Consider the following 26,725-nt stretch of genomic DNA (forward strand, 5'->3'; position numbering starts at 1 on the left):
GCCTGCCTAATAATCTCTTTGGTCAAGGATCCCACTGGAGAGGTTGGGAGCCAGTTATATCCCAGTTGGAACCGGCAGCAATAGTTGAGTTGGCTCTGGAGAGGCGATGGGTGGGAAGGATGGAGCCAGAGCCTTTGAGTGGGAAAAGGAATAGAAAAGGAGGAAGTACCAATAAAGTGTCTCTTCTGCTGGGACTCACATATTTCAGGATATAAAACATCCTGAATTTTTAAATAACAAGAATATAATTAAATGAAAAAGGAGAAATATATGATATGTGACTATAGTTTATTCTCCCTGAGAATTCCTACTGTTAGATTTATTAAAAGATTTATTAAATTGAGTAAGTTGGGGATCCAAAAGTTGATTTGAGTTAAACGGGGAATTTGTTGAATCAGGTTATTCTTCATAGGCTGCTGATTTAAAACGCTTTCTGCTAGCTGGTGACTAGTGTGGTTGTTTTAGTTGGTAAAGATCTCTTTCCACATTGACTGAATCAGATTGGTCTCGCCTAAGAGAGTGAGACAAAGAATCCTACTAATACTTCTCAAACAGTTTGGGAACAACACAAATGATAACACCAGGCTCTTTTCTAAGCACTTGTTTACGTGCATTATCTCCTTTAATCCCCAAAACAGCCCTACAAGGTAGGTGCTATCACTGGCTATGTGACTTCTGGGAAGTTACTTACCCTTTCTGTATCCCATCTGTAAAATGAGTGGAGCCACAGTACCTATTTCAGAGAGTTTTTATGAAAATTAAGTGATAGGATCAATGTTAAGCACTCAGCCCAATTCCTAGAATACATGAACTGTGAAGGGGAACAGAATATGCCACCCCAAAATATGCCTCTTTGGCATAAGGATTATTTTGAAAAACTGCAGACACAGGAGAAACTCTGAAAACAGAGTAGAAGGGAAATTTACATTAGAAAGGGGGTCTGTACCAGGAAGAGAGCTACCAGCAGAGATAAGTTTTTTGCCCGAGCATAACAGGGAAGCCTTTGTTTACTTCTCTTTGAAGTCCCACTTCCTGATGCTTTTCTTAGCTCAGGATGGTATATAAGCCTCAGTTTCTGGCCACTTTTGGTATCTCATATTTTTTGTGGGACTCCTGTACGTACATACTTAAAATTGTTGTTGTTGTTTTTTCCTGTTAATCTGTCTTTTATTACGGGGGGGTCTCAACCAAAGAACGTAGGCGGGTAGAGGCAAAATTATGTTCCCTCCCCTATAACTGCTAAAAGGATTTGTTGTTTAAAAGCTATGCTATTTTTATTCCCGACTGTCCAAGGGAAGAGTTTACAGACTATGGGTGTTAAACATATTTGAAATTTTCAAAGCACTCAGAACATAAAACATTCCATCACTGGGCCATCCTTTGAGTTCAAGCCCTGGCTAGTACAGGAGGCAGGTGTGTTAAAGCTAGGCGGGCTCTCAGACCACCACGTGTATTTGCATCTTCTGGCCCAAATGCACACAGTAGGGAGTGCAGGGCGTGGAACAGTTCAGTGGTCAAGACGTGTGGCGCCAGATTACCTGGATTCGAATCCCAGTCCTGGCATTTAGCAGCTGTGCAACCGTGGGCATTTAGTTAACCTCCCTGCACCTCAGTTTTTCATCTGTAAAATGGGGAGAACAGCAGCACTGGCCTCAGGATTGTCATCAGTGCAGGTAGCATGCCGGGCATGTAGGGAGCACTAGTGAATGGAGTTATGACATGTTGGTGAATGGCATTCGAGTAGAGGACTGTGGGATGTAGATCCTAATACAAAATGCTAATAAGGTGTTAACCAGGAGTTCTCACCCCTGTCGTGTGGAGCACTTTCTGAAAGGAATGATTTTTGGACGCTTAAACAGCTAACGTGTTGAGTACAATTTGCAAGGTGCCGTGCTGAGCACTTTACCTGTTTTAACTTATTTAATCTCTAAGAACGCTGTAAAATAGGCACCGTCATTCTTCCCATTTTACGGATGAGAAAACAGAGGCCCAGAGAAGTGAAATACCCATTGCTCTGAGCAGTAGGCAGGACTGATGTTGAAGGGCCGTATGGCTGTGGGCTGGAGTGCGGAACTCCCTCGACCATCGCGTTCATGTGCTGAAGGCTGGACTGTGATTCAGGAGGCAGCTGCCTGGTCTGGGAGGGGCGGGATGCACCCTAAACCTCTGCAACTTCACCTCCCTGTTCGCAGAGCGGGGAAGGTGTGTGGTGGTGGAGAGGGAGTGGGACACGTTCCTCACCCTTCCCCAGAAGCCACGGCCACAAGAGGCCACCTCACTGCTGAGCCAGTTAGCAGAGGAGGTGTGGGTGCCTGGCATTCCTGTGAACTGATTAAAAGCAAGAGAGAGAGGGATGGAGCCGACTTCGTGGGGAGACAGGCCTTTTAGTTCAACACTGAGGTGAGGCGGAGACGGCTCCTTTATGCCCAGAAATATCCATCCTACCACCTGTCTGAAAACACCTCTGTTTCTAGAATTCCCTGTTTTCAAAGGGAAGGGCACAGAGACCGTGTTAACTGTCTCCAGGTGACACTGATCGGTTCATCCCCTGGAGTCCCTGCTTCACGTGTGTTTGTTGAAAAGATTGCATGTAATGTCCTCCAGCTGAGGGCAAAAAAGGGAAACAGAATAGGAAACTATGTGGTGTGTGGTTGGGTGGGAGAAGGGAATGGGTGGGGAGGAGAGGCGCTCTGAGGGGGAAATTGCTTGGGCACCAGAGCCGTTGCTGCCTGCTTCCAATTTCTGTTACTCTGGCCTTAAATGTCATTCAGGAGGACTTCATGTGAGTCTTTGGCGTGGATGTGTAGCGCTCTGACCCTTGGGAGAGAGCAGACAGGAGTATTGTCTCTTTCATCTTTAAGAACACTTTCCTTTCTATTTAGCAGCTGCCTTATTGCATTTGAAGTTCCCATCAGTCAAGTAGACATTAAGTGGCTTCTTATACAAATACTTACAGAGTCCTGACTTTGCAAGGGCCTCTGAAAAGCATTCTATTTCTTATAAATTCTTTGAAGTTTTATTTTGGCTCCAGCAAGTGTGTACAGATACAACCAGAGATGGAAAGTGTTCCTGTGCAAATGAACTCCACAACCACGAAGTGATGGGAAAGACAATATGCTCACAATTCCCTGCTGGAGCAGCCCCCAAAGGTCACCTCCGGGTAACATGACGGGGAAGTTGCTTTTGCTGTTAATTATTGTCTAGTTTTTTATTGTTAATTATTGTCTGGTTAATTATTGTTCTAGTCTAGTTTAGACTAGAAACTTTGTGAGCTAAAAATAATTTAAAGCATTCATGATAGTCAATTTGAAGGATATGGATAAATGAATTGAAGAAAATAAAAATCACTTGTAATTACAATACAAGTGACAACTTCCATTAACGATCTTTGCTCTGAATATATCTGCATCTCTATCTTTGTCTCTACTACTGATCTACCAATCTATCTATGGCCATAATAATGTTTTGAGATATTAACCAATTTTTATTGTAAATTTTATCAAAGTATAACATACAGACAGAAAAATGCCCAGATCATAAGTGTACTTTTGCACAAATTGGTGTGTTTTTATAAGTTGAACAGACCTGGGTGCCTAACAGGTAACTGAAGAAATGGATGTTTCCATGAACTGGTGTGCATTCCCTCTAAGTTTCCCTGTACCCTGAGGTCCTTTCTCTACCTCAAGTAAGTAGAGTTTTCCAACTTCATGTCTTGGATAAAGGAGGCATCTGCAGATCACAGAGAAAAGGGACTTGACTTTTTGACAGAGGTCCAAGAAGATGAGAGATTTAGAAGAACATGAATCAATTTGAGCCAATTTTTTTTTTTTTTGACCCTAAGCCTAGATGAAGGATTCTTGGATGGGGGAGGAGGAGAGAAGAAAGTAAGCAAATCGAGCAAAGACATCACTGGGTCTCCAAGAAGGGGCCTTGGCCCAACCCTAAGTTCACAAACTCTTATCAGAGAAACTGTGGCCTGGAACTTGGATCCACATGTAAAGGTTTCCAGATCCAAGAGCATCCTGCTTTCAGCCCCCCATGCTCCATGTGTCAGCATAGCCTCCCAAGTCCTAAAGGGCACATCTTAGACATGAGGGTGATTCTGGTGCAGATAGTCCTTGGTCCTGGCTTTCAAAAACATGGGTGTAGATTTTTGTCCAGGCCATGACCACGCTCCCCAAGCTTGTCTGTGCATCAGAACTACCTAGGGACCTTGTTAAATACACAGATTTCCAGGACCCACTACTGAATTTGATCAGGTCTGGCAATCTGAATGTTGACCCAACTCTCCCAGGGATTATTATGCAATCAGTCAGGCATCCACTGGAGGATTAGATTTGACATTGGAGGATTAGAAGTGCTCTTCCAGTGGCCTGTGAAGTATATCACTTTATAAGAACAATGATTCAGTACAGTGGTGTTCAAGTGACCCAGTGGAGCCCACTTAGAAGCTGTTGATGGAAGAGGAGCAGCTTAGGTGGTAAGGCACCTCTCCTGTCCTTCATTCAGGCAGGCAGACCCCCTTCTACCTAAATGGACTTGCATAAAGTATTCCAACGTCAAGAAAGTTTAGCAAACCACTCTCAATTCCATAGTATCAACCATTATCAACCACTTCCTTTACTCTGTCATTTATTTTATCCACAGAGGAATTTATGTGAGGATGAGGGTACCCCGGCAAAAGCTTTGCAGGCCGAAGTCCTCTCTTCATTTCCTGAAGAAGAGACGGTGCAGCTGTGACACTGTTGTTCTGTGCTTTCTAGCATCATGCCTGCATCTGCAGGCCTCCTGAGGCCCCCAAGAGGTTCTGCCATGGATTAGCTTATGCCCTTCTGACTAGAGAGTCCTCTGGGCCTGGCTTGGAGGCATTTAGAGCTCTGTTCCCAATTATTAAAAGCATAGCAAGAGTGCAGAGAACATATACAACAGTAATAATAATAAAAAAAGAACTTTAAAGCCAAGGTTATAACAGACAAATAGTCTATTAACCTCTTCAGATGAGCTAATTTAAACTGAGTGTTCCAAGTGTAATACCTGCTAGGATAATGTATGAGCCATTGACTGATCACTTCTAGAATATGTACTGCTGAAGCCAGCACCAGTGACCAGGCAGATCTTTTCATTTAGGGCAGCCGCTTAGTGGGATGAAAGTACAGTTGAGGCTCCCTGTCTGCCAATGGGAGTAGATGGAAAAAGATGGAAAAAGAAGAACCAGGATGGAAAGAAAGCTAGAATTTGAGTGCCCCCAGAATAATCCTTTGAATGTGATACTGGAGGAGAAGTTAGAGAAGATACAAAAGGAACTTATAGGGACCAGATGATTTCTGTTCAAAAATAGAACTATCCAGGAAAACAAGGATGGAGAAGAGGTAATTACTGTGTCACTCAAAATCCTGGTGCTGGCTTCAGGGTAAGGTGGTGAATGTTCTAACTTCTCAGCTAGATTCGGGAAGCAAGGATGGGGAAATCAAATCAGGTGGTGTTTGTTTATTTCAATTTGCTTTTATCAAAGTAAACTTCTTATTGATGTATGTCTTACATACATAAAATTACAAAATCATAAATTTATAGTTACGTAAATTTTTACAACGCGAACTTAACCCTTATATAAAGTGAGTGCAGGATGAAGAGGTAGAACATTAACGGTTCCCTGGAAGCACCGTCCTGCTTCCTCCTAATCACTGGCTCCCACGAAGGAAACCACTATCCTAACTACAAACATGGGGGATTTACCTACTTTTGAACTTGACATGAATGGACTCATACAGTCTGTACTCTTTTGTGTCTGCCTTCGTTTGCACTGCACTGTGTTTGTGAGTTCACCTACGTGTGTGTGTGTAGCTGCTCATTTTTTTGACTGTATCATGTTTCATCCTATGGATGTACCACAGATTCTCTGTCCTGTTGTCAGGCCATTTAGGTTACCTTCAGGTCTTTGTTGTTACAAACATTGCTGCTATGAACTTGTTTGAGTTGATTATTTAAAAATAATCTTGGGTGACGGGGTTCAAGATGGCGGAGTAGAAGAATGTATGCTCACTCCCCCTTGCGAGAGCACTGGAGTCAGAACTAACTGCTGAACAATCTAAGTGCCCATCAACAGACAAATGGATAGAGAAGATGTGGTACATATATACAATGGAATGTTACTCAGCCATAAGAAGGAACGAAATTGGGTCATTTGTAGAGACGTGGATGGATCTAGAGACTGCCATACAGAGTGAAATAAATCAGAAAGAGAAAAACAAATATATTAACGCATATATGTGGAACCTAGAAAAATGGTACAGATGAACCAGTTTGCAGGGCAGAAATCGAGACACAGATGTAGAGAACAAACGTATGGACACCAGGTGGGGGAAAGTGGTGGGGTGGTGGTGTGATGAATTGGGAGACTGGGATTGACATATATACACTGATATGTATACAATGGATAACTAATAAGAACCTGCTCTTTAAAAAAATAAAATAAAATTCAAAAATTCAAAAAAATTCTTTATTATCTTTATATTATTTCAAAAAATTCAACTATTTTTCTTTTAGAAGAACATATTGAATGCATGGCAAAATATTTTCTGGGAACTAAATTATACTTCAGCACTACCCATTTTCTTTTCATATAACAGTAAAATATTAGTATGCATATTATCAATGATACTCATCACAATCTTCTCCTTGACTTTTGAATAGTGGGAGAAAACTGTAAACACATGATTAGAGGATTTAGAAAGTATTACGTATCAAGAAAATTACATTTATGGGCGAGGCTCCTTCGGTTGAGGAGAGAAATTTATTTATTTATTAAAAATTTTTTTATTGAAGTAGAGTTGATTTACAATATTGTGTTAATTGCAGGTGTAAAGTAAAGTGATTCAGTTATATATGTATAATATATATATTCTCTTTTACATTCTCTTCCATTATAGGTTATTACAAGATATCGAGTATAGTTCCCTGTGCTGTATAATAGCTCCTTATTAGTTATCTATTTTGTATTTAGTAGTATGTATATTTTAATCTCAAACTCCTAATTTATCTCTCTCTCTACCTCCTCTTTGGTAACCATAAATTTGTTTTCTATATCTATGAGTCTATTTGTGTTTTGTAAATAAGTTCACTTGTATCCTATTTTAGATTCCACATATAAGTGATATCATATGATATGTATCTTTGTCTGATTTATTTCACTTAGTATGATAATCTCTAGGTCCATCCATGTTGCTGCAAATGGCATTATTTCATTCTTTTTTATGGCTGATTGATAGTCCATTGGTATATACGTACCACATCTTCTTTATCCATTCATCTGTCAATGGACACTTAGGTTGAGAAGAGAAATTTATAATGTAGTGTTCTGTATTTCATTATAGTCCATAATCTGGATGATCTTTTCATGATAGGAAATCCTTAAACCAATTCATGATATCTTATAACTCTCAATTAAAGTTTCACTTAAAAGTGTTGTTTCCCCACGAGTGTGTTCTAATTCTGGTGTTGTCCTGGGGAGGGCATGGTGGATGGGGTGCACGGGCGCTATCTCACTGCTGTTCTCTCTGCATCTTCTGTAACGTCCATGTTGCCTCTACGTAGCTGTTAGGATCAGGTTTAGCTCCACATGACAAAACAACAATATGAAACAAGACAAAATAACAGGGACTTAAACTTGATATGGTTTATTTCTCCCTTAAGCAGTATTGGGATATAAGATGATATCTTTAAGATAGCATCAGTGATCCTAGCTTTTGTTTCCCTTGTCTGTGGTCCTAAGCACATGACTTCCATTCTTATGCTTACCCCATGGTTCACTGTGGTTGCTAGTGATCCAGCTGATAGCATGTCTGTGTTATAGGCTGGAAGCAGGAGAGAAGGAGGAGAAAAGGAGGTAGGGAGGGAGGAGGAGGAGACAGAGGGGGAGGAGGAGGGAGAAGGAGAAAAAAGGCATGCCCTCTGTCTAGAAGTAGTTCCTGAAAGTCACAAGCACTTCCATTACGTTCTCAAAGCCAGAATGTCATTGGGAAATACGGTCCTTATCTAGTCATATTGCTGCTGCATATAAATTGGGGCTTTGTTAAGGAAGAGGAGGAAAAAGGATGTTGAGTAGAGGTAGGCATTTAAAGTGTTTGCGACACTTTCAAGATCTTGGGCAGATGCTGGGTTTGCTCAGAGGTGGTGCAGCAATGTGGTAGACAGCAGAGAAGGGCTCGGAGAACCCTAAACATAAAACTGTACCCGAGAAAAGCCAGCATCAGACCTGCCTGACTCGACAAACTCCCTGTTCTCTCGGGAGCACTTTATTTAGCAGTATGTTTTCGTAAAATGTAACTTTCAGTAAGAGCATAAAGAGACAGTGTGTTTGGTTTGTTGGCTGGTTTTATTTTTGTTGGTGAGGCAAAGAAAGGAAGATGACAGAGCCTCCTCTGGTGATTTTCATGGAGAAAGGAAAGAAAATCTGACCAAGTTTTTCTAAGTGTGGTCCTGCCTGAAAGTAGGAGGATGAACCAAGTACATTTTAATAGATTTTTAAAATTACTAATGGAAAATAAACAAAAGTTTAAGTGGCTCTTATTGGATTTACTTTATGTTTACCAAATGACTATTCTTTAAATATTACATAGTTAATAACAGCATATAGCATACTCACACTTTTAAAACTTTAAAACATTCAAATTTTTTCGAAATACAGTTCTCACTGTTTCTTAGTCTTCTTTGAAAAGTGACTCGGATTCTGTACCACTCATTCTCTGAACCTGTCTGGTGTGTTTGTAATAATAATAATAACGATAACAGCAACAACAATCATAAATATGATAAAACCATGTGAGTTTAATATTATCATTTAAATAAAATGGGCATGTAGGCTAAGAAGAATCTTGAAAATCAGTGGAGAGTATTACGCACTCAGCTGTGTGGCTAGGCAGGGATCTCATGTAGGAATCAGAGCCTCCACTGAATAGTTAATGAAATGTGGCACAGTTATGAGGGAAGATACATACTTCAGTGTAAAATGGCTAAGCAATTGCACATGCTCTCCTTTTGTGAGGTTTGTACCCAAAATAACTTGACTAAAAAGAGAAATCTAGGGCAAATAATTTTATTCATTTAACAATGCTAGAAGCTTGTTTTTCTCAGGAGTTTGGAAGGCAAATGTGGCAGAACTCTCCATTTCATCAAGTATCTATCACGCACCAATTTTATACAGTACTACAGAGTTTTGGATCCCTCTTACATATAAACATGTGATATTTCTCCCTTCTCGCGGTACAGTGGGGAGGGTACTGGAATAGGGCTTGTGGACCCGAGTTTTCTTACTTTGCTAGTAATGGGCGGGAGTGGACCAGATTAATAAGAATCATACAAAAAGGAGAGGGACCTCTTACTGAGCTCCATGCGTCGCTGCGCTAAATTCTTCACATTCCTTCTCAAGTAATTTAATGCATTAGATCTGCAGCTCTATGAGGTAGGTATGTTTACTCTCTCCATTTTACAGGTAAGAAAACCAAGGAATACAGAGGTTAAAAACTGGCCCAAGGTCACATGGATGCTGTGGGGTTGACCTGGTAGAACTAAGAGATCTAGACTAGGTATTTCTAGGGTTTCTCCTTGTTCTGACCTCCTTGGACTCTATATTTCATTTACATGGATATTAAAACCACACTGGAAAGTCATCTGTGAGCATTGTGGGCGGCATTTGTGGCTGAAAGCAGGAAACACACCCCTGGATGGCTGAGTAATGGAATATGTTCCCCAGTGTCATTTACTGGACTGACTCACATAAATGATATCTTGGGACTCTCTCGGGATTTCCAGTGTTAATCTAAAAAGTAGCTGAGGTGCAGCTACTACCGGTGGCCAAACTCATCCAGTGCCATCACCGCTGTACTAAGGTAAGTGACCTAAGTCAGCGCAACTTATTTGCCCTCTGCCCTCATCTCCAGAACCCTGGAGTCCATGGAGGGGCTTCAGGGGATTCATTAACCTCCTGAAGTCAGATGGAAATTTTGTATGTAGGTGACATGAACATTTTTTTCGGAGGGGAAAATCCATAGCTTTCCTATGGGGAACCATTACCTTTGTTTTTTTTCCAAGAAGTTTGGCATCAAAGAGAAAGTTAGATGGTAAAGATATCTTGAAGGGAGAGAGGAGGCATAAGTCTATTTTAATATATGAAGGAGCCTGGCACGTCTTCCATCTCAGTGGAAGGAGGCAACAGAGGGGGAAAGATTGAGGACACAGAGAAGAGTGACCAATAGAGCATTGTTGTAATGGGATGGGTAGGGACAAAATGAAGGTCACAGATTGTGGAAGGAAGCAGCAGGGGCAACTTCTTCTCTGGAGAGGAGAGAGGCGGATGGGGAAGACAGGGAACAATGAGTTGGAAGGAAGAAAAGTTGAAAGATAAGTTACCGGTTAAAAGTCAGAGGTCCGGGTTAAGACTAGGATTGGGAGAAAAGTACATGAGTTTGGATAAGCTGCCTTGGGGGGTGCAACCAGCACGGAGGCCCAGCTGGAATGGAAAAACATGCATTTGTTTTGGAACCAATGAGCATAGTCATGAGATTTTCCCCAGTCATTCTGGGCAGCCCCAGATTAAAGTGCTGCTGTCCTGCCTTGTTCACGACTCCTCCTTCCTGCACGGCTGCCACAAGCGGTCGTACAGCTTGCACACTGTGCAACTCGGGAGGATACGCTCCCACTGTAGACCCAGTGGGTATGTTTTATCCTGGCGTTCTGCCAGATGGCAGTAAAGCATCTTTTTCTCACAAAATCAGTATGCTACAACTTTCTAACCAATGGAAGCAAAGTGTCTTGAAGAGGGGGAGCCTTTCTCAAATTGGTAGAAAGATGCTGTATGGTCTAGCAGTGGCTCTGAGTGTAGAGGGCTATAGTAGAAATCCTTTAAACCCTAAAAGGGTATCTGGTGTAACTGTTGTTGACAGTAGAGAGATTCTTCAGCAGCCAGATTTCCCAAGACTTCTTTCAATTCAAAACTTAAGTAACCACTTAAGTTTACATAATAAGTTAGGTCAGTGGATATGTACTTAAGTCACCAACATATATTCACACATTATTTCTTCTTCTGATTATATACATTCTTATATATATATATGTTCTGATATATGTGTTATATGTATATCATTGAAAATAAATTCCTCTGGGGTTCCATTTAAACGCCCCAAGTCAAGCAATCCTTTGTTTTTGAAACCCAAATCTCTTCAGCGGTATTTTCCTTTGTGGTAATGGAAGATAGCTGATTGTAGATGATTAGATGGAAGTGAAGTAATTTGGAAAACAGTTCAGAATAAGTTTGAGAGTAAAATGGAGGAAAAAACAAACAACAACAATGAAGAATCCACATTCTCTAAACTTCAGGCTGTAAAATGGCTGTTGTCAGCAGTACATATTTGAGTTATGAGGTAAAGTGATTAATTGGCTGAGTCTCAACAGGAGATAACATCAGGACCCAATAACTTAACACTGCATACTGAGCCCAGAACCACATTAGCCTCAGTAAGTCTCCAGCATCCTTAACTGTACATTTCCCACTAATTATATTTTTTACAGTTGTCAGAGCTCATTAATCTTGAGGTTCTAAGACAGTCTACTTTCATGAGAAAAAAATAATTAAAGCCCAGGACTTAACACAAATCTAACTGCCATGATAAGGAATTACGAATACTTATCTGTTGACTCATTATACTTTTTGAGAATGATCTGGGTTTATCTCTTTTCCTTATGGAAAAAATCAGTTACATTTTGGAGAGATCCTTTGCTAATGTTCCCAAGTGACAATCAGTATTGAAACTCAAGATGTACAGGCAAATGGCTCCTAAAATGAAGAGACAGGAAGTAAAGTGGAATCTATCTCATTTCCGTGTTTTTCAGAAGACATACCTCTCATGTCTCTAGAGCAACCTCAGCGTGTTCTCTGAAGTCCCATCCTCCCAGCGCCTGCCTGGTGACTGTGTTTATGTTTAGGGCCCTCACTTGAAAAGGCACAGGTTTAGGAAACAGCTGTTCACAATTAAATTAATTATCATTTGTCAACAGCATTCTGAGCTCAGAAATTCTGTGTTCACAGAAGAGAACGCTGCCAGGCCCCGGTGCTCTTCAGAACGTGCCTGCACTTACATCACCCATCTAGTTTGGGAAGTGGCAGCTTTAAGGTTTTCAAAGCAGTGACAGCATCTTTGTAAAACGATTGCCACACACTCCACTAATCTTTTTCTTTTAACTTTAGAGCATTTGCTTATCATTTGTCTGAGGTTTTATTTCCCTTGGATTTTGACACGCCACTTCAGAATGGAAGACCAGCAGCAGAGAATAAAGTGGGAATAAGAAATATCAGTGTTGTCCTCTAAGAATGAAAAGTTAATGGATGAAGCTCAAGTTCCCTGGTAGTAACCCTGTGAAATTTATGAATCAGAATTCTAACCATTTAACTCTTGGTTAAAACTTTTCTTTGCTGACATAAGTAATCTGAAGAGCTAACTAAGACTTGGAGGACCCAGAGATTTAACTGTACTGACGAACCCTAGAGACTGTGTATGTTCACGTAAAGCAAAGTTCAGTCAGGGAGGGAATTAACCTCAAACTCGCCAGGTAATTACTGAGAAAAAAGCAAGTGTGTTTAAGTTACCTGGGTAGTTACTTTTGAGTTTTTCTTCCAGATTTTTAAAAATTTTTTTTTAAATTTGAAAATGGGGGAGTCATTTCTAAAATATTTAGAAAATATTTTATCCAATTAGACTTTTCAATTAAAGTTAAATTCTCCCTATTTTAATTTATTTTATTTTAGCATTTTTGGACACCCCTCGGAAAATCCAACATGTAGAAAAGGAACATGCATGAATATGTTTCTTGAAGCATTGTTTATAATAGGAAACATTTGGGAAATGATTCAAATGTCCTATAGGTGAATAGATAAATTATGAGATTCGACCCAATGGCCATTTTAGTTTATTATGAAGACTATGAAGCAACTTGTACTATGCTTATGATAACATTACATAAGAAAATCCAATGATATTATTGAAAAACAAAAAGAAGGAAAGAACAGGATATAAAGATTGCTATGTACTGATTTCAAGTGTACCTGTTTCTGTAGCTTTCAAAATCTTTATGATATGGCTATAAATTTATTATTTAATTCAAAATAATATATTAGAATTATTTTTATACCAAAGAGAGTCTGTGAAAACCTTGCTGATAAAATCTAAAGGGTAAAGAAGATGTGGCACATATATACAATGGAATATTACTCAGCCATAAAAAGAAACGAAATTGAGTTATTTGTAGTGAGGTGGATGGACCTAGAGTCTGTCATACAGAGTGAAGTAAGTCAGAAAGAGAAAAACAAATACCGTATTCTAACGCATATATATGGAATCTAAGAAAAAAAAAGGTCATGAAGAACCTAGGGGTAAGACAGGAATGGAGACGTAGACCTTCTAGAGAATGGACTTGAGGGTGCGGGGAGGGGGAAGGGTGGGCTGTGACGGGGTCGGGGGGGGGCATGGACATATATACACTACCAGGTGTGGAGTGGATAGCTGGTGGGAGGCAGCCGCATGGCACGGGGGGATCGGCTCGGTGCTTTGTGACAACCTAGGGGGGGTGGGATAGTGAGGGTGGGAGGGAGGGAGGAGACGTGGGAGCATGTGTATGTGTATGGCTGATTCACTTTGTTGTAGAGTGGAAACTGACACACCATTGTGGAGCAACTGTACTCCAATAAAGATGTTAAAAAAAAATCTAAAGGAAGCCAGAAAGTTTAGTTTTTGAAAAAACTATTTGAGTTTAAATTAAAAACCAGTTCAGCAAATCTCCTCTTGAGCTTCCTGCTCCACTTCCCTCCCCCCCGACATTTGTTCAACATTTAAAGGTATTGAATAAGCCTGTAATGTGCAATTTATTCTTCTGTAATGCTATCCCATATTTTTTCTAATCTCTCCATAAGCAAATAAACCCACAGTTAGCAAAGAAACACTGGATAATGATGGATATGTACAGTGTTTTTTGTTAGCTGCAAAAGAACTAGCAAAAACTCCATTTGGCAATTTCAAAGAGCATTTACTTATGTTCATAAAGTGTTCCTAACATAAGTGAATTTTAAACTGTAATACTTCCTTCAAGGACGTCATTTCTAAAGCATGTGGCGGGCTTCCCTGGTGGCGCAGTGGTTGAGAGTCCGCCTGCCGATGCAGGGGACACGGGTTCGTGCCCCGGTCCGGGAGGATCCCACGTGCCGCGGAGCGGCTGGGCCCGTGAGCCATGGCCGCTGAGCCTGTGTGTCCGGAGCCTGTGCTCTGCAACGCGAGAGGCCACAACAGTGAAAGGCCCACGTATCAGGGAAAAAAAAAACAAACAAATCATGTGGCAATTACAGATCTTAACGAGGTGTATATTCTTTAGTTGCCAACAAACAAAAGTAACACATTTATTATCTAGAAGGAGAAGATATATTCACAAAATTTAAAAATGAAGCATTGACAAAGGTATGGGAAAAAGGAAACCTTATTTTATGGGGCTATGGAAGGGAACTAGAAATACGAAAATCACTTTTTAACTTTTTGTGAATAGTTTCAGTTTAGAACTAAAGCCTTTCCTTTCTCTTTACTTTTGCACTATTAAATTGTTTTGCTCTTTAGTGGTGGCGGGCAGATATAGGCCCATCGACATCCTCTTATCGCTGAGCCAGCAGTCCTAGTTGAATACAGAACTTAATGAACAAGCATTGTGAAGTTTCTGTGATCCTAGAAATATACTGAGCACTCTAATTAGTGCTTCTCTAACTTCAATGTGCATACGGACAACCTAGGGATAGAATTAAAATGTGGATTCTAATCCGGTGGGTCTAGGGTGGATTCTGAGGTGATGGATTTCTAATAAGCCCCCAGGTGATTCAATGCAACTGCTCTAGAGACTAACCTTTGACTAGCACTACAGAACACCAAAAGGCAAATTTGCAAGCCTTTGAAAAAGTGAAATACAGTAGACAATTGGCAGAAGTAAACCCTCGTGCACTTGGCCAGATGTAAGTAAAGCAGCTGCAACCAAACTCGTGCCGACTGCTGGTGTCGGGGGCTGATGTTGCCTGAGGATGAAATGAGAGCTTAAAGTATCTGGTTCAGTGGCTGGTACCAGATAGGTAACTGTATTTTCCTCTTCTTTCTATAAAAATAATTACCAAATGAAACTGTTAGGGAACACAACCTAATAACATTTCAGCATTTTACACTGATAAAATCAAATGCTGATTAGAGAATGGGCCAGTGGGTGTCATGTAGTGTGCAGAAGACATTACTTAATATACTTGAAATCAGTGTTGCTTTTGGAAGATGACTGGCTTTATATAACAAAAAAAGCTGGAAAGAGTGACTTTCCATAAGAGAAGTAAGAGGGAAGTCATCTGTGGATGTGGTGGGTGGGTGGAGAGTTAGAAATGGACTAGGAAGCTAAGGAAATGGCGCTAAGAAGCAAGGTTGATGGAGCAATATGCCTTTATAGGTGGAATGTCCTTGGGAAGTTCCGGGAGATGGTGTGATATTGTGATTTACAATAAGAAATATATATTTGGTCTTCCGTTCCTGGCAGAGTTCCCCAAACCCTTGGAATTTCCTGTGATGAGAGCAAAGTTGTCTTTTGTTACGTTAATAAGTGACTTTTGGAAACTGTCTGAGGATGCAGGCTGGTTGCCAGGGGAACCAATCATGTGATTATAGGGTTGGACCTTTCAATTCCACACAAACTGCCCCTGCCCCCCCCCCCCCCCCCCCGCCCGCCCGCCCCGACTTCCAAGGAGGGAAGACAGGCTGAATTAATCACCATCAGCCAATGATTTAATCAATCATGCCTCTGTAGTGAAGCCTCCATAAAACGCCAGAAGGATGGGGTTTGGAGAATTTCTGGTTGGTGAATGCGTGGAGATTCGAGGAGAGTGGTGTGCTCTGGAGGAGGTCATGGAAGCTCCTATAGTCCCTTCCCCATACCTTGCCCTATGCATCTCTTTCATCTGGCCCGTCCTGTGTTATGTCCTTTTATAATAAACCAATAATCTAGTAAGTAAAATGTTTCTCCACGTTCTGTGAGCCACTCTGGCAAATTAATCTACCCAAGGAGGGGGTCATTGGAACCTCTAATCTATAGCCGGTTCGTCAGGAGCACAGGTGACAACCTGGACTTGGGATGGGTGTCTGAAGTGGTGGTGAGAGAGGGCATCATATAGGACCGAGCCCTTAACATGTGCGATCTGATGATATCTCCAGGAAGATAATGTCAGAATTGAGTCAAATTGTTGGACACCCAGTTGGTGTCTGAGAATTGCTTGGTGTGGGGGAAAAAACCCACACTTTGCAATTGGGTGCAGAGTCTTATATGGGAATGCTCAAAAGACTTCAGAACAGAGATGTTAGACATTCAATTCTAAGTTACTTGCTAGGCTGTAGGCTAAATGACACAAATCCTCTCTATTGCCCCGAGGCAATGTGTCCTGGACACATACAGCCTTGTGTAGGAAGCACTTTGGGGTGTGAAGGATTCTGGTCATGTCCAGCCTGATGGTTGTGTTCAGCCTGTGGGAAAGGACAGCAGAAGGCAAGACAAGAATAGCGCATGTTGAATTCAGCAGGAGGTCATCAGTGACTTAACTCCCTAAACAATCAACAATCCCCAGAGATATTGGAGAGATAGGGGTTTCACATATGTTGGTAGCAGGATAATGAATCCTTGAGAACATTTTGGGAGTTGACAATTTACATAAAGATAATTGTTAATTGAAGCAGTAATGTGCACAAAAATATAGAAGGGAGAGACATCACGTGACCAGAAATCAACTAGAAGACTTAACACACCTTAGATTTCACTTGAGATTTCAAACTATAGGGGAGTAAGAGCCATCGTGGGATCTTGAACTGTAATGTGTTTAATTTTCACTTTGTAGATTTTCACTTTGGCAAAACTAATGGGACAGCTTTAGAAAAGCATATTGGCCAATCTTATTAGGACGTTTTTCAAATGTCTTTAAAATTAGAATATCTCCCTATCCCCCATGAAGTTTTTACCTGGAAATTTTATAAAACATAGGGTTTATAAAAAAGTTGGCTCAAGCCAACTTTTCAATTTAGGTTCATACCTCCCATCCTTTCCCTTAATAAGATACCTTCCTCACTTCCTGAGACAGCTCCTTGAACAATTTCCCAATAGCGTATTTTCATAATGAAGATTGACAATATGCCACTTATTAGCTAGGGAACATGAATTGTACAGGTTGATACTGCCTTAACACTGAATTTTGGGGCAGGGTCGGGGGGAACTGTTACACAGACCATGGCTGCCTTCTCTGAGTATTTGCATGCTTTGTTCTAACGGTAGGTGATGAAGGTGAGAAGCATTTTAAGAGGCCCATGCTGACCACAGACACAGACCTTTACTCAAGCCAAAGCTGAGTGTAATCAACCACCATATTTGCTTAATGATTTTTAGGTTTTATAATGTACATGTATAGCTAGAAATGCTCTACTCCATATTTGTTTTTTTTCTCATTGAAAAGTTTAAAGCCAGTCTTATAAAAAGCAAATTTGGAAAAGTTGAGGTTTCTTAGAATAATAACTGCCGTATTATAGTGGGATAAATTCTATCTCTATATGTCACCGTCCAATGTCCTGCCAGATTCCAGCGGAGAATCTGGAATTGCTATTTCCCTTCTATAACATATGGGAGCGAGTTCAAACACTTGGCCCCAGAACACAAAGCACATGATTTGGTTCACTCTACTTTTCTTGCCTCATTTCCTTGTTCCTTCTTTTATTCCATCTTCTAAATGCACACCAGTACGAATGACCAGTTTTCCGAGCCACCCAGAGGCTTCCATTTATTTTCTGTGTGTGATCAGCTTCCTTCTCTCCATTTGCGTGAACATCTTCACTTGTTTCTTAAAATCAGCTCCCTGGCACCCATCTGGTATTCTTCATTCTCCAAAGAACACACAAGATTTTATATTTAGCTTTATCGTAGTACTTGTTTGATTCTTTATTTTATTACAAGTATCTTTTCCACTGGTCTATGACTCCCATAAAAGCACAAATTATATTTTGAAAAATTCCAGCGCTTAGCATATAATAGATGCTCAAAAAAATTAGAGGTTAAGAATGCATGACAGGGAAAAATAAGTTTGCAAAATACAAACTCAACAGACAAGTACAAGCCCTTTAAGACATGTCTCCAGCTAATCCACATAGATTTTAGTGATTTAAGGAGGAGGGGAAAAGGTTAAGGGGTTCCTGAAAGGTGGTTCTAGAAATTAAGAGGAAATTTATAATCTCTAGAGCCAATTATTCCTTCAGGGCAATATTTCAGATTTCCCTTGTTTCAGGTAAGCTGACAATATACCCCCAATAAAGGTAAGGTCACACAGTTTCTTGCCTGTTTTGTTGGGATTCTTTGAAACATCAGGATTCACCAGCTGAATGATGGTGAATTAGGGATGTCTTAATTTTCCAAGATTGAGGCAGACATGGTCAGTTAAGATTAAAAGGGAAAGATCAAGTTAAAAAGAAGTATGTTTTTTTTCTTGGTGATTTATACATAGTGTTTTTTTAAAAAATATCTTTATTGGAGTATAATTGCTTTATAATGGTGTGTTAGTTTCTGCTTTATAACAAAGTGAATCAGTTATACGTATACATACATTCCCATATCTCCTCCCTCTTGCGTCTCCCTCCCACCCTCCCTACCCCACCCTCCTAGGTGGTCACAAAGCACCGAGCTGATCTCTCCGTGTATTGATTCTTCCAATCCAAAAACATGGTATATCTCTCCGTCTGTTTGTATCATCTTTAATTTCTTTCATCAGTGTCTTATAGTTTTCTGCATACAGGCATTGTGGTCGGAAAAGATACTTGATACGATTTCAATTTTCTTAAATTTACCAAGGCTTGATTTGCGACCCAAGATATGATCTATCCTGGAGAATGTTCATAGTGGTTGTTTTAAAATAAGGCCTCCTATAGAGAAGTGGTGTCTATGCCCCCTCCCCTTGAGTATGGGCTCTGTAACTACTTGACTAACAGAACATGGCAGAAGGATGCTGTGTCATTTTCTGCATCCAGATCTTGAGAAATTGGTAGCTTCCACTTCCTGTTTCTTAGGACACTCACTCTTGGAACCTAAGTAACTTGTGTGAGGAAGCCCAAGCTGCCTTGTGGAGAGCAGTCAGCACCAATCTTCCTGCCATGTGAATGAACCATCTTGGGAATGGATGTCTGCCCCATCGCACCCCAGTCCCCGAGCCCCTGTGGTTCCCCTGTTTTCAGCAGAGCAGGAAGTTTGAGACACAAGCTTGGAAAGCAGTTGCTATGGTGTTTTTTTTTTTTTTTTTTTAACGGTATGCGGGTCTCTCACTGTTGTGGCCTCTCCCGTTGCGGAGCGCAGGCTCCGGACGCGCAGGCGCAGCGGCCATGGCTCACGGGCCCAGCCGCTCCGCGGCACGTGGGATCTTCCCGGACCGGGGCACGAACCCGCGTCCCCTGCATCGGCAGGCGGACTCTCAACCACTGCGCCACCAGGGAAGCCCTACGTCTGCGTCTTTATTCCTGTCCTGCCCCTAGCTTCTTCAGAACCAAGTGAATACTGTTTAACAATGATTGTTACTCGGATGTTTTATGAAATAACCCTCACTTCTCCTGTAAGATGATTATAAGCAGAGTGCTGCCGCCAACCTGCAGAGGCAACGATGAGGTAGCAAATTTCTGGGACCATGAGATAAAGCTCACTGCTGTCTAACGCTGCTGAAGCCTAAATAATCAGTCTTACGCCTTTCATTCAGAAACTTAGGAAAACAAAATGCTCCAAACCCACGTTCTTTCTTTGTAATCCCTGAATAGTTTTGCCTGAGTATTACCACTTAGGTAGTTAATGATTTATACCAGCAGAGATAGGTTATTCTTCCCTTTCCTATACTGTTCTAGAGAGACTGATAGCCCTTGAGCAGAAAGATAGTTGAGGCTTGTGCTAGAACACTCCATGGTGATGTCACTGACAATAAATCTACCACACTGAGCATTTATTTCTTTTTCTTTCAAGAGCAAAAGGTTATACACGTTCTGAGAGTTTGCTTCACAAAAACAAGCAATACTTAAACGCACCATATTTTTGACCACCCAGAGAGGAAACGTTCTTACAGAAGAGCTCAGAGGGGATATTGTTATTGATGAAGTGTCAATGGATCAGATATGTAGATGAAATTCTTCTGAAGCTACACAATCTTCAAATACAAGGAAGACTATTTGAGCTGAAATATGTTTTGGATTAGGAAACCTCTCCTCATTCGAGGGAAATAATTGGAAACACCTGAGGCTCACATGCCATTTCTTTTATGTGTTTCTATCACAAATCTTTGAGGGAAGGAGGTTGGGAGGGATGCCTGCATGGGTGAGCTCGCTTATTGGCTTTAGTTCCCAGAGCCCTTTGGGTTGTACATTTACACTCCCAACTTGAACATGATAATCACAAATGGAGGCAGCTGGAAGAGATTATGAACCATGAAATAAGTTACCTTTGATTGTACACTCTCAGATGCTCTTGTTGTCTCCTCAAATACCGTGACTACACAGTTTCTATGGTAACTATGAAAAAGAAGAGCCTACACAGTTTAGCCAACGTGTGATTCAAAGATCATACATAATGGTTCAAAGTGGCATAAGGTGTTATTGAGAGTTGTCTGAAAAGGTAGAAGTCTACTCCTAAGTGTCCAAAGACTAAAGAAATAATGTGACCAGTGTGGCTTGGTGACTAGAAAATATTTGTGCTTCATCATTATGCATGGGTTAAATGTGAATCCTTTTTATCTCAAACCAAAAAGCATATGACAAATTATTTTGTCAAGAAATATAACTCTTCTCAGATGCTTTAGACTGGCCTATGGCTTTTCTTCCATCTTGGAAATAACTGATCTGATTTTACTAGAGTTTTGTTTATTTACCATTTTAACTATTTTTAAGTGCATTCACAATATTGTGTGCTATTTCCAGAACTTTTTCATCATCCTGAACAGAGATTCTGTACCGCTTAAACATCAATTGCCCATTCTCCTCTTGCTGACCCCCGGTGAAAGCTATTGTACTTTCCACTTCTATGAATTTGCCTATTCTAAGTACCTCAGAAAAATGGCGTCAGGATATCTGTCCTTTTGTGTCTGGCTTATTTCACTTATTTCACATAATATTTTCAAGGTTTCACCCATGTTGTAGCATATATTAGCATTTTATTTTTTTAATGGATGAATAACATTCTGTTGTGAGTATATACCGTATTTTAAAAATCCATTCATCTGCTGATAGACACTTGGGTTTTCACCTTTTGTCTCTTATGAATAATGCTGCTATTAATATTGGTATAGGTATATGTTTGAGTTCCTTGGCACATGACTTTTTAAAAAATAAAGTATTTTTAGCCCTTGATATTTGGATATAATAAAACAAAACTCAATGATCACCACTAATGATCATTTTTGGGGTTATTTTACGTTTATTTTTTTAAACGGTATATTGGGGGAAGGCCCTCACTCTTCTTACTCCTTCTCACCTTCCAAGACTGTATATGCCCCATCTTCCTGCATATGTTATATAAATAAACAGAAATTAAATTAAATTAAGCTGGTCTACCAGGTATAGACAGGATTTGTTCTCAGAAACTGAAGCAATCATACCTTCTGCCTATAAAGAGGGTAAACATTAAAAATGAGCAAGTTCATTAGTTTTTCAGCTTCTATACTCTTGATGGGTATAGAATAAGATCTCCAAAGACTAAGAAGTCAGAATTGTTTAAAAAAAAAAAAGTAGCTCTATCAGATTATTTAATTAAAACACTCTTGACATTTCCTATCTGTGGTATTTTGTACCTAGTATCACGAGGTGGAAGAGATTATTTTGGCTGAATTTGAATTGCATGTAGGCAGGTTTAAAAACTCCCAACTAGTTACTCCATAGAAACTTCATCTCTTACTTCCAGCCATTAGGAAGCCAGATTAACGCATGCTTTTGGGAGACAGATTCCAAGTGTAGCGAATCAAACCACAGGATTCAGAATTCCTGAAACATGTGCTTTTGGAAAATGCATCTGCAGAAATGGCAGAAGTTGTCAGCCTAACAGCTGGGCAGGGTATAAAAGACTGAAATTAGTGACTGGGAAACTTCATGTGCATAAAATGAAAACAGTGATGATTTTGCTTTTGACCAATGCTTTTCTTCATAACAGCCTAGAAAACAAATGTTTTAACTTGTCCACAATCTGTCTCTCCTGCTTTAAGAAATGGTTACAGGAAAGTCCTGAGGAATTATCTTTTCTAAAAGAAACCGTGTTCTCGCTTGCTGGCTTCCTGTCCTGTGTGGAAGGCAGGCTGCATCACGTCAGGCATCCCTGTGTTGTTCTCTAGACCTGGATATTATTGTCCTGAACAAAAGATAAAATGGAAATGATATATAATACAAACTGTAAGTATGTTGAAATTGTCATAGCAATATAAAGTAGAGATGATTAGTCTTTCCTTCTCATTAATCTTAAATTAAGACAAGGAAATAGCAGATCTAGATCATACTCACAGGTGGGGGACAATAACAGGAGGGAGGAAATTATTCGTTGATGCCTCACCTTTTGCCAGGGTGAAAGGATTATTCTTTTGCTCTCCTTCTAACTCAACTCTGTAACTTGTGTGCTTGTTCAGGTTACAGTTCTTACGCTGATTTGTGATGTGCAGGGTTTTTTGACTCCTAAGCAGCGTAGCTATTTCACTAACTGGTCATGGATACTATTTACTTCTGGTCTTAAATACGAAGATCAAAATGATTCTGAGACAACCAGGTTAATGACTTGTTGCTAAATGTTCACACCCTTCATTTCCTTCTTGGTGGTACTTAAGTAGGACCTAATTATCTTTGCCATTAAACATCTAAGATGTGCCCCAGATTTAAAATATACCAGGTAACATGCACACAAATGCAATAAAGAAGAGAAAGTTTTGTTTCTCTGTTTGCAATTGCTTGAGGCTTCTCTAGGAGACTTAGCAGGAGACTCCTCAGCCTGAGATGTTTATGTTCTACCCTCCTCTGTGGAAATGGAGCTGACATCTGCATGGGCATGTAGTTTCCTTTAAACTGTGGAATACCTCTGACCCAGCATGGTGAAAGGTCTAGATTGCAGGTCTTTTTATTCCTCTCGTACAGCCTAGCCATGGCACAGTAAGGTGAGGCTGGGAAGTCAGAGAACAGGGTAGCTGACAGACTTTGAAGGAAAGAAGTTATAGGAAACAAATATTCATGAAATTTCAACTGACTGAAGAATTTTGAAAATAGACCACTTTGAGGGCAGAGAGGAGAAAGATATTAGTACATATACGGAAGGAATATATAACAAAATACAGATAGAAAACACTGACATCAGAAAATTTAATCATTAGACTTTCAAAACTCCTTTAGCAAGGTTTCATATTAAAAAGTGTTAAATATTAGTCCTCCTTTCTATGCTGTTAAATATTGACTCTTAAAACTCACTATTTGTGAGTTAAATACTCACTCATAAAAACTGTCCCCAGAAGGAGAAATTGTTATGGAAGGTTCTTGTCAGCGTCCTAAGGAAGGTTCAGTGGAGGGCTAGAAGGACATCCCGTGTTTGAGTTGTCCAGTTTGGTCCATTCAGAACAATACGTATTGTGTGAACACATATCAGTTCATGGAAGGACGCTATCACTGGTACTTTATTAGGAGTCCTAATACAATACACGAGAGTATCTCGTAAGTGTAAGAACTTTTGCCAGTTGTGAACTCAATGTGCCATGCTTGCAATTGTGGTGCTGTCTTCCCAGGTCCGAATCAACTGCATACTCTTGACGACCGTGCTGGTGACAAGTCCTACTTCTGCCCCCTTATCCTTCTTTCCTCTTTATTCTCTATCCTAGATTGCTCATGTCTCCTCGCAAGCTGAGAGTTCATGTGGCAGGTGGGACATGGCGTGGCCTTGCTAGAGTTCTCTACTCCAACCTGTGGGAAGTTCTGTTTCTGCAGCGTTCTGTGGCATTACCCATCTGCACTGCCCATTAGTCAGACAGCAGAACTCTCACACATTCCTTGCAAAGAACTAAGCAAAGAGAGCGTTTGAGAGCTGTGACTCCAAGTGCAATGGCACGGAGTTATTCAATTGTAGCATAGACGTGTGATTAGCAGTTAAAGAATCTAGAGATTGAACTTTGATATTCTGTGTCTGTACCAATAATTGACACTCTTAACTTAGCAATTTTGGAAATAGGACTTGAATCTTTTTTGGTGTATGGAGAAGTCTTAAGATTCTCATGGTAGCCAACGCCTTTTTTGTAGATCACGATAATCTTTATTTATTTATTTAGTTTTGGTTGCATTGGGTCTTCATTGCTGCAAGCGGGCTTTCTCCAGTTGCGGCGAGCGGGGGCTACTCTTCACTGTGCGGGCTTCTTATTGCGGTGGCTTGCCTTGTTGCAGAGCACGGGCTCTATGCGCACGGGCTTCAGTAGTTGTGGCACGTGGGCTCTAGAGCTCAGGCTCAGTAGTTGTGGTGCACGGGCTTAGCTGCTCTGCGGCATGTGGGATCTTCCCGGACCAGGGCTCGAACCCATGTTCCCTGCATTGGCAGGCGGATTCTTAACCACTGCACCACCAGGGAAGTCCCAATCAAGACAATCTTATGCTTGATTAGCAGAGTGATGTGGAAGAGCATTGGCATTAGGCTAAGATTCTAGTCTTCACTTTGCCAGTTACTATCTAAGTGACTTTAGGAAAGTCACTGAATCTCACTGAGCTGAAGTTTCTTCAGCCTTAAAAGGGAGATAATATCAGCCCTACCTACCTCACAGGTTCAAACAAGATAATGTGAAAACCGTGAAATCCTGTACAAATGTGTAACAATACAAGTCACCAAGGAATGGTCATGAATATCATTGAGAACTGAATGATGACTCTGTCTCTGAACAGTTTTCCATGAATAGATATACCAGACTCAGGAGCTGACTGTAATACAGAAATTATTCACTGACAAATGAAGTAAAACTTTGCTCCTAGTAAAGACCTCAGAGATATTATGAGAGCACACTGATGGTCTGTCCTAAAGATGTCACCCGGTGGGGATGGGGGCTCTGAGAAGACAAAAGTAAGGCATCCAAGGAACCTAGAACTTTTCAAAACAGAGTGGGTAAAAAAAAAAAAAAAAAAAAAAAAAAAATCAGAACTATCAAAGAATCTCCCACAGAGGGGTTCAGTGAACAAATCTGTGACCATGGTAGTTAAGCAGAATAATGACTGGGGAAGACCAACAGAGGCTAAAAACTTTTGCAAAAATTATGTTATTCAATATCCCATGAGAGGATTCAGAACATTTTTTTTCCAACAAAAACCAACAACAACAAAAAATCCTTGTTTTTGTATATAATAAAACTCAACTGCACATTCAGTATTCAGTATAATTTCCTTCTGGCTACAGAAGTGAAGGGTAATTGAATTGTAGAAGGGCTGGTTGCTAACGTCTATGGCAGATTTCAGATCCCATCCTTTGCATTTCAACGGCATGCTGCTCAGGGCTATGCCAACTGGAAAAAATGGATCTTGGTATAGATAGAACTCTAAGACTTCTGGGAGCAGAGATCATATCAGTGGAGGCCAAGGCTGGATTCTTCAGCTTTTTGCAATTAAAAAATCTTTAGTTTAATTTTGGCCCTGTGGTTGATTACTAGGTGAATTTTGGTAACTTGTCTCTCCAGACTTCTGTTTCTTTTGCTCTAAAATGAAGTGGCTGTAATAAACCCCTTTACAGTCCCAATGTTCTATGAGAAGTGTCTGAGAAGAAAGGTTCTCAGAAGAATAGGAAGAGGTAGCCGTCACATGTTAAAGAGTTTAGAAGCTCAAGGATAATGAGGCTATAGAAATGGAGAGAGTGGGCTTGTAAAAAAGTAGGTAACCTTCAGAAAAATAGATGTTGATTAGGAAAACCTAGGAAGAGACAAGCTGAAAGAAATTGAACAGCTGAGCAATCAGAGAAAACTGGAAAGGTTGGTACACAGACGTGGGTAGCTAGTGGGACCATGTAAGGCCAGCAGGCTGTGCAGAGAAGTCAAGTCACTTCTGCCAGCAGAGTTTAGAATACGAACAAGTGGGGGATCGGGTGGCTGTAACTTTATTTTTAAATCAAGGAGTGAATCTAAAGCTTAGTCAGAAAAAAAAAGAGCAAGAAGACATATAAGTAGATTAGTCATGGACTAGGGCAACAAAGGATGTCAACTAGAGAAGAGCACTGACCAAAAGGATTCCTTGACCAAAAATCACCTTGTCATCAGCACTTTGGGGGAGAGTTAAACACAACCACTTACAAAACAGAAAGCCATTGAAATCTTGCTCAATTACTTAGATGTTGCTATCAGCACAAAAAAGATGAGGCAATGTAAGAAGTGACTGATTAAATGATGCAAGTCATTTATCAACTAAGTAGAAGAGGCCAGAGTTCTTAATCTTCCCTTTCATCACCATTTAAAAGACACACAACTAGAGAGCTTCTGCAGTCTCTTTAACCAGAGTAACTGCTGTTATGCTATTAATAATCTGTTGCTCATAGGAATTAAAATGTACTGGTATAGTTGTAAAATTGACTTTTTTAGTATTTGAAGTGACTCTGGATTTCAGTCACTCTTACTTGTCCATCAACAAGGATAGGATGA

The 26,725-nt window shown here is 40.4% G+C and overlaps 1 protein-coding gene across 16 annotated transcripts in view; it reads right to left on the minus strand.

Annotated features, from left to right (window-relative positions):
* The window catches only part of LMNTD1 (lamin tail domain containing 1), a 458,342-nt gene that overhangs the window by 34,888 nt on the left and 396,729 nt on the right, over positions 1–26,725 (minus strand). For 13 of the 16 annotated variants that reach the window (XM_067008913.1, XM_067008912.1, XM_067008920.1 and 10 more), the window contains one exon: positions 19,525–22,446. The exons of 1 other annotated variant lie outside the window; for it this stretch is intronic. In XM_067008913.1, coding sequence (XP_066865014.1) covers positions 22,426–22,446 — 21 coding nt within the window. In that variant the 3' untranslated portion in view covers positions 19,525–22,425. Of the gene's footprint in view, positions 1–17,240; positions 17,971–19,524; positions 22,447–23,565; positions 23,759–26,725 lie in introns of those variants that run through there. 2 more of the 16 variants (XR_010835782.1, XM_067008919.1) reach the window with 2 other exon arrangements.

The sequence above is a fragment of the Kogia breviceps genome, chromosome 12, assembly GCF_026419965.1.
Source record: "Kogia breviceps isolate mKogBre1 chromosome 12, mKogBre1 haplotype 1, whole genome shotgun sequence".
NCBI classification, from domain to species: Eukaryota; Metazoa; Chordata; class Mammalia; order Artiodactyla; family Physeteridae; genus Kogia; species Kogia breviceps.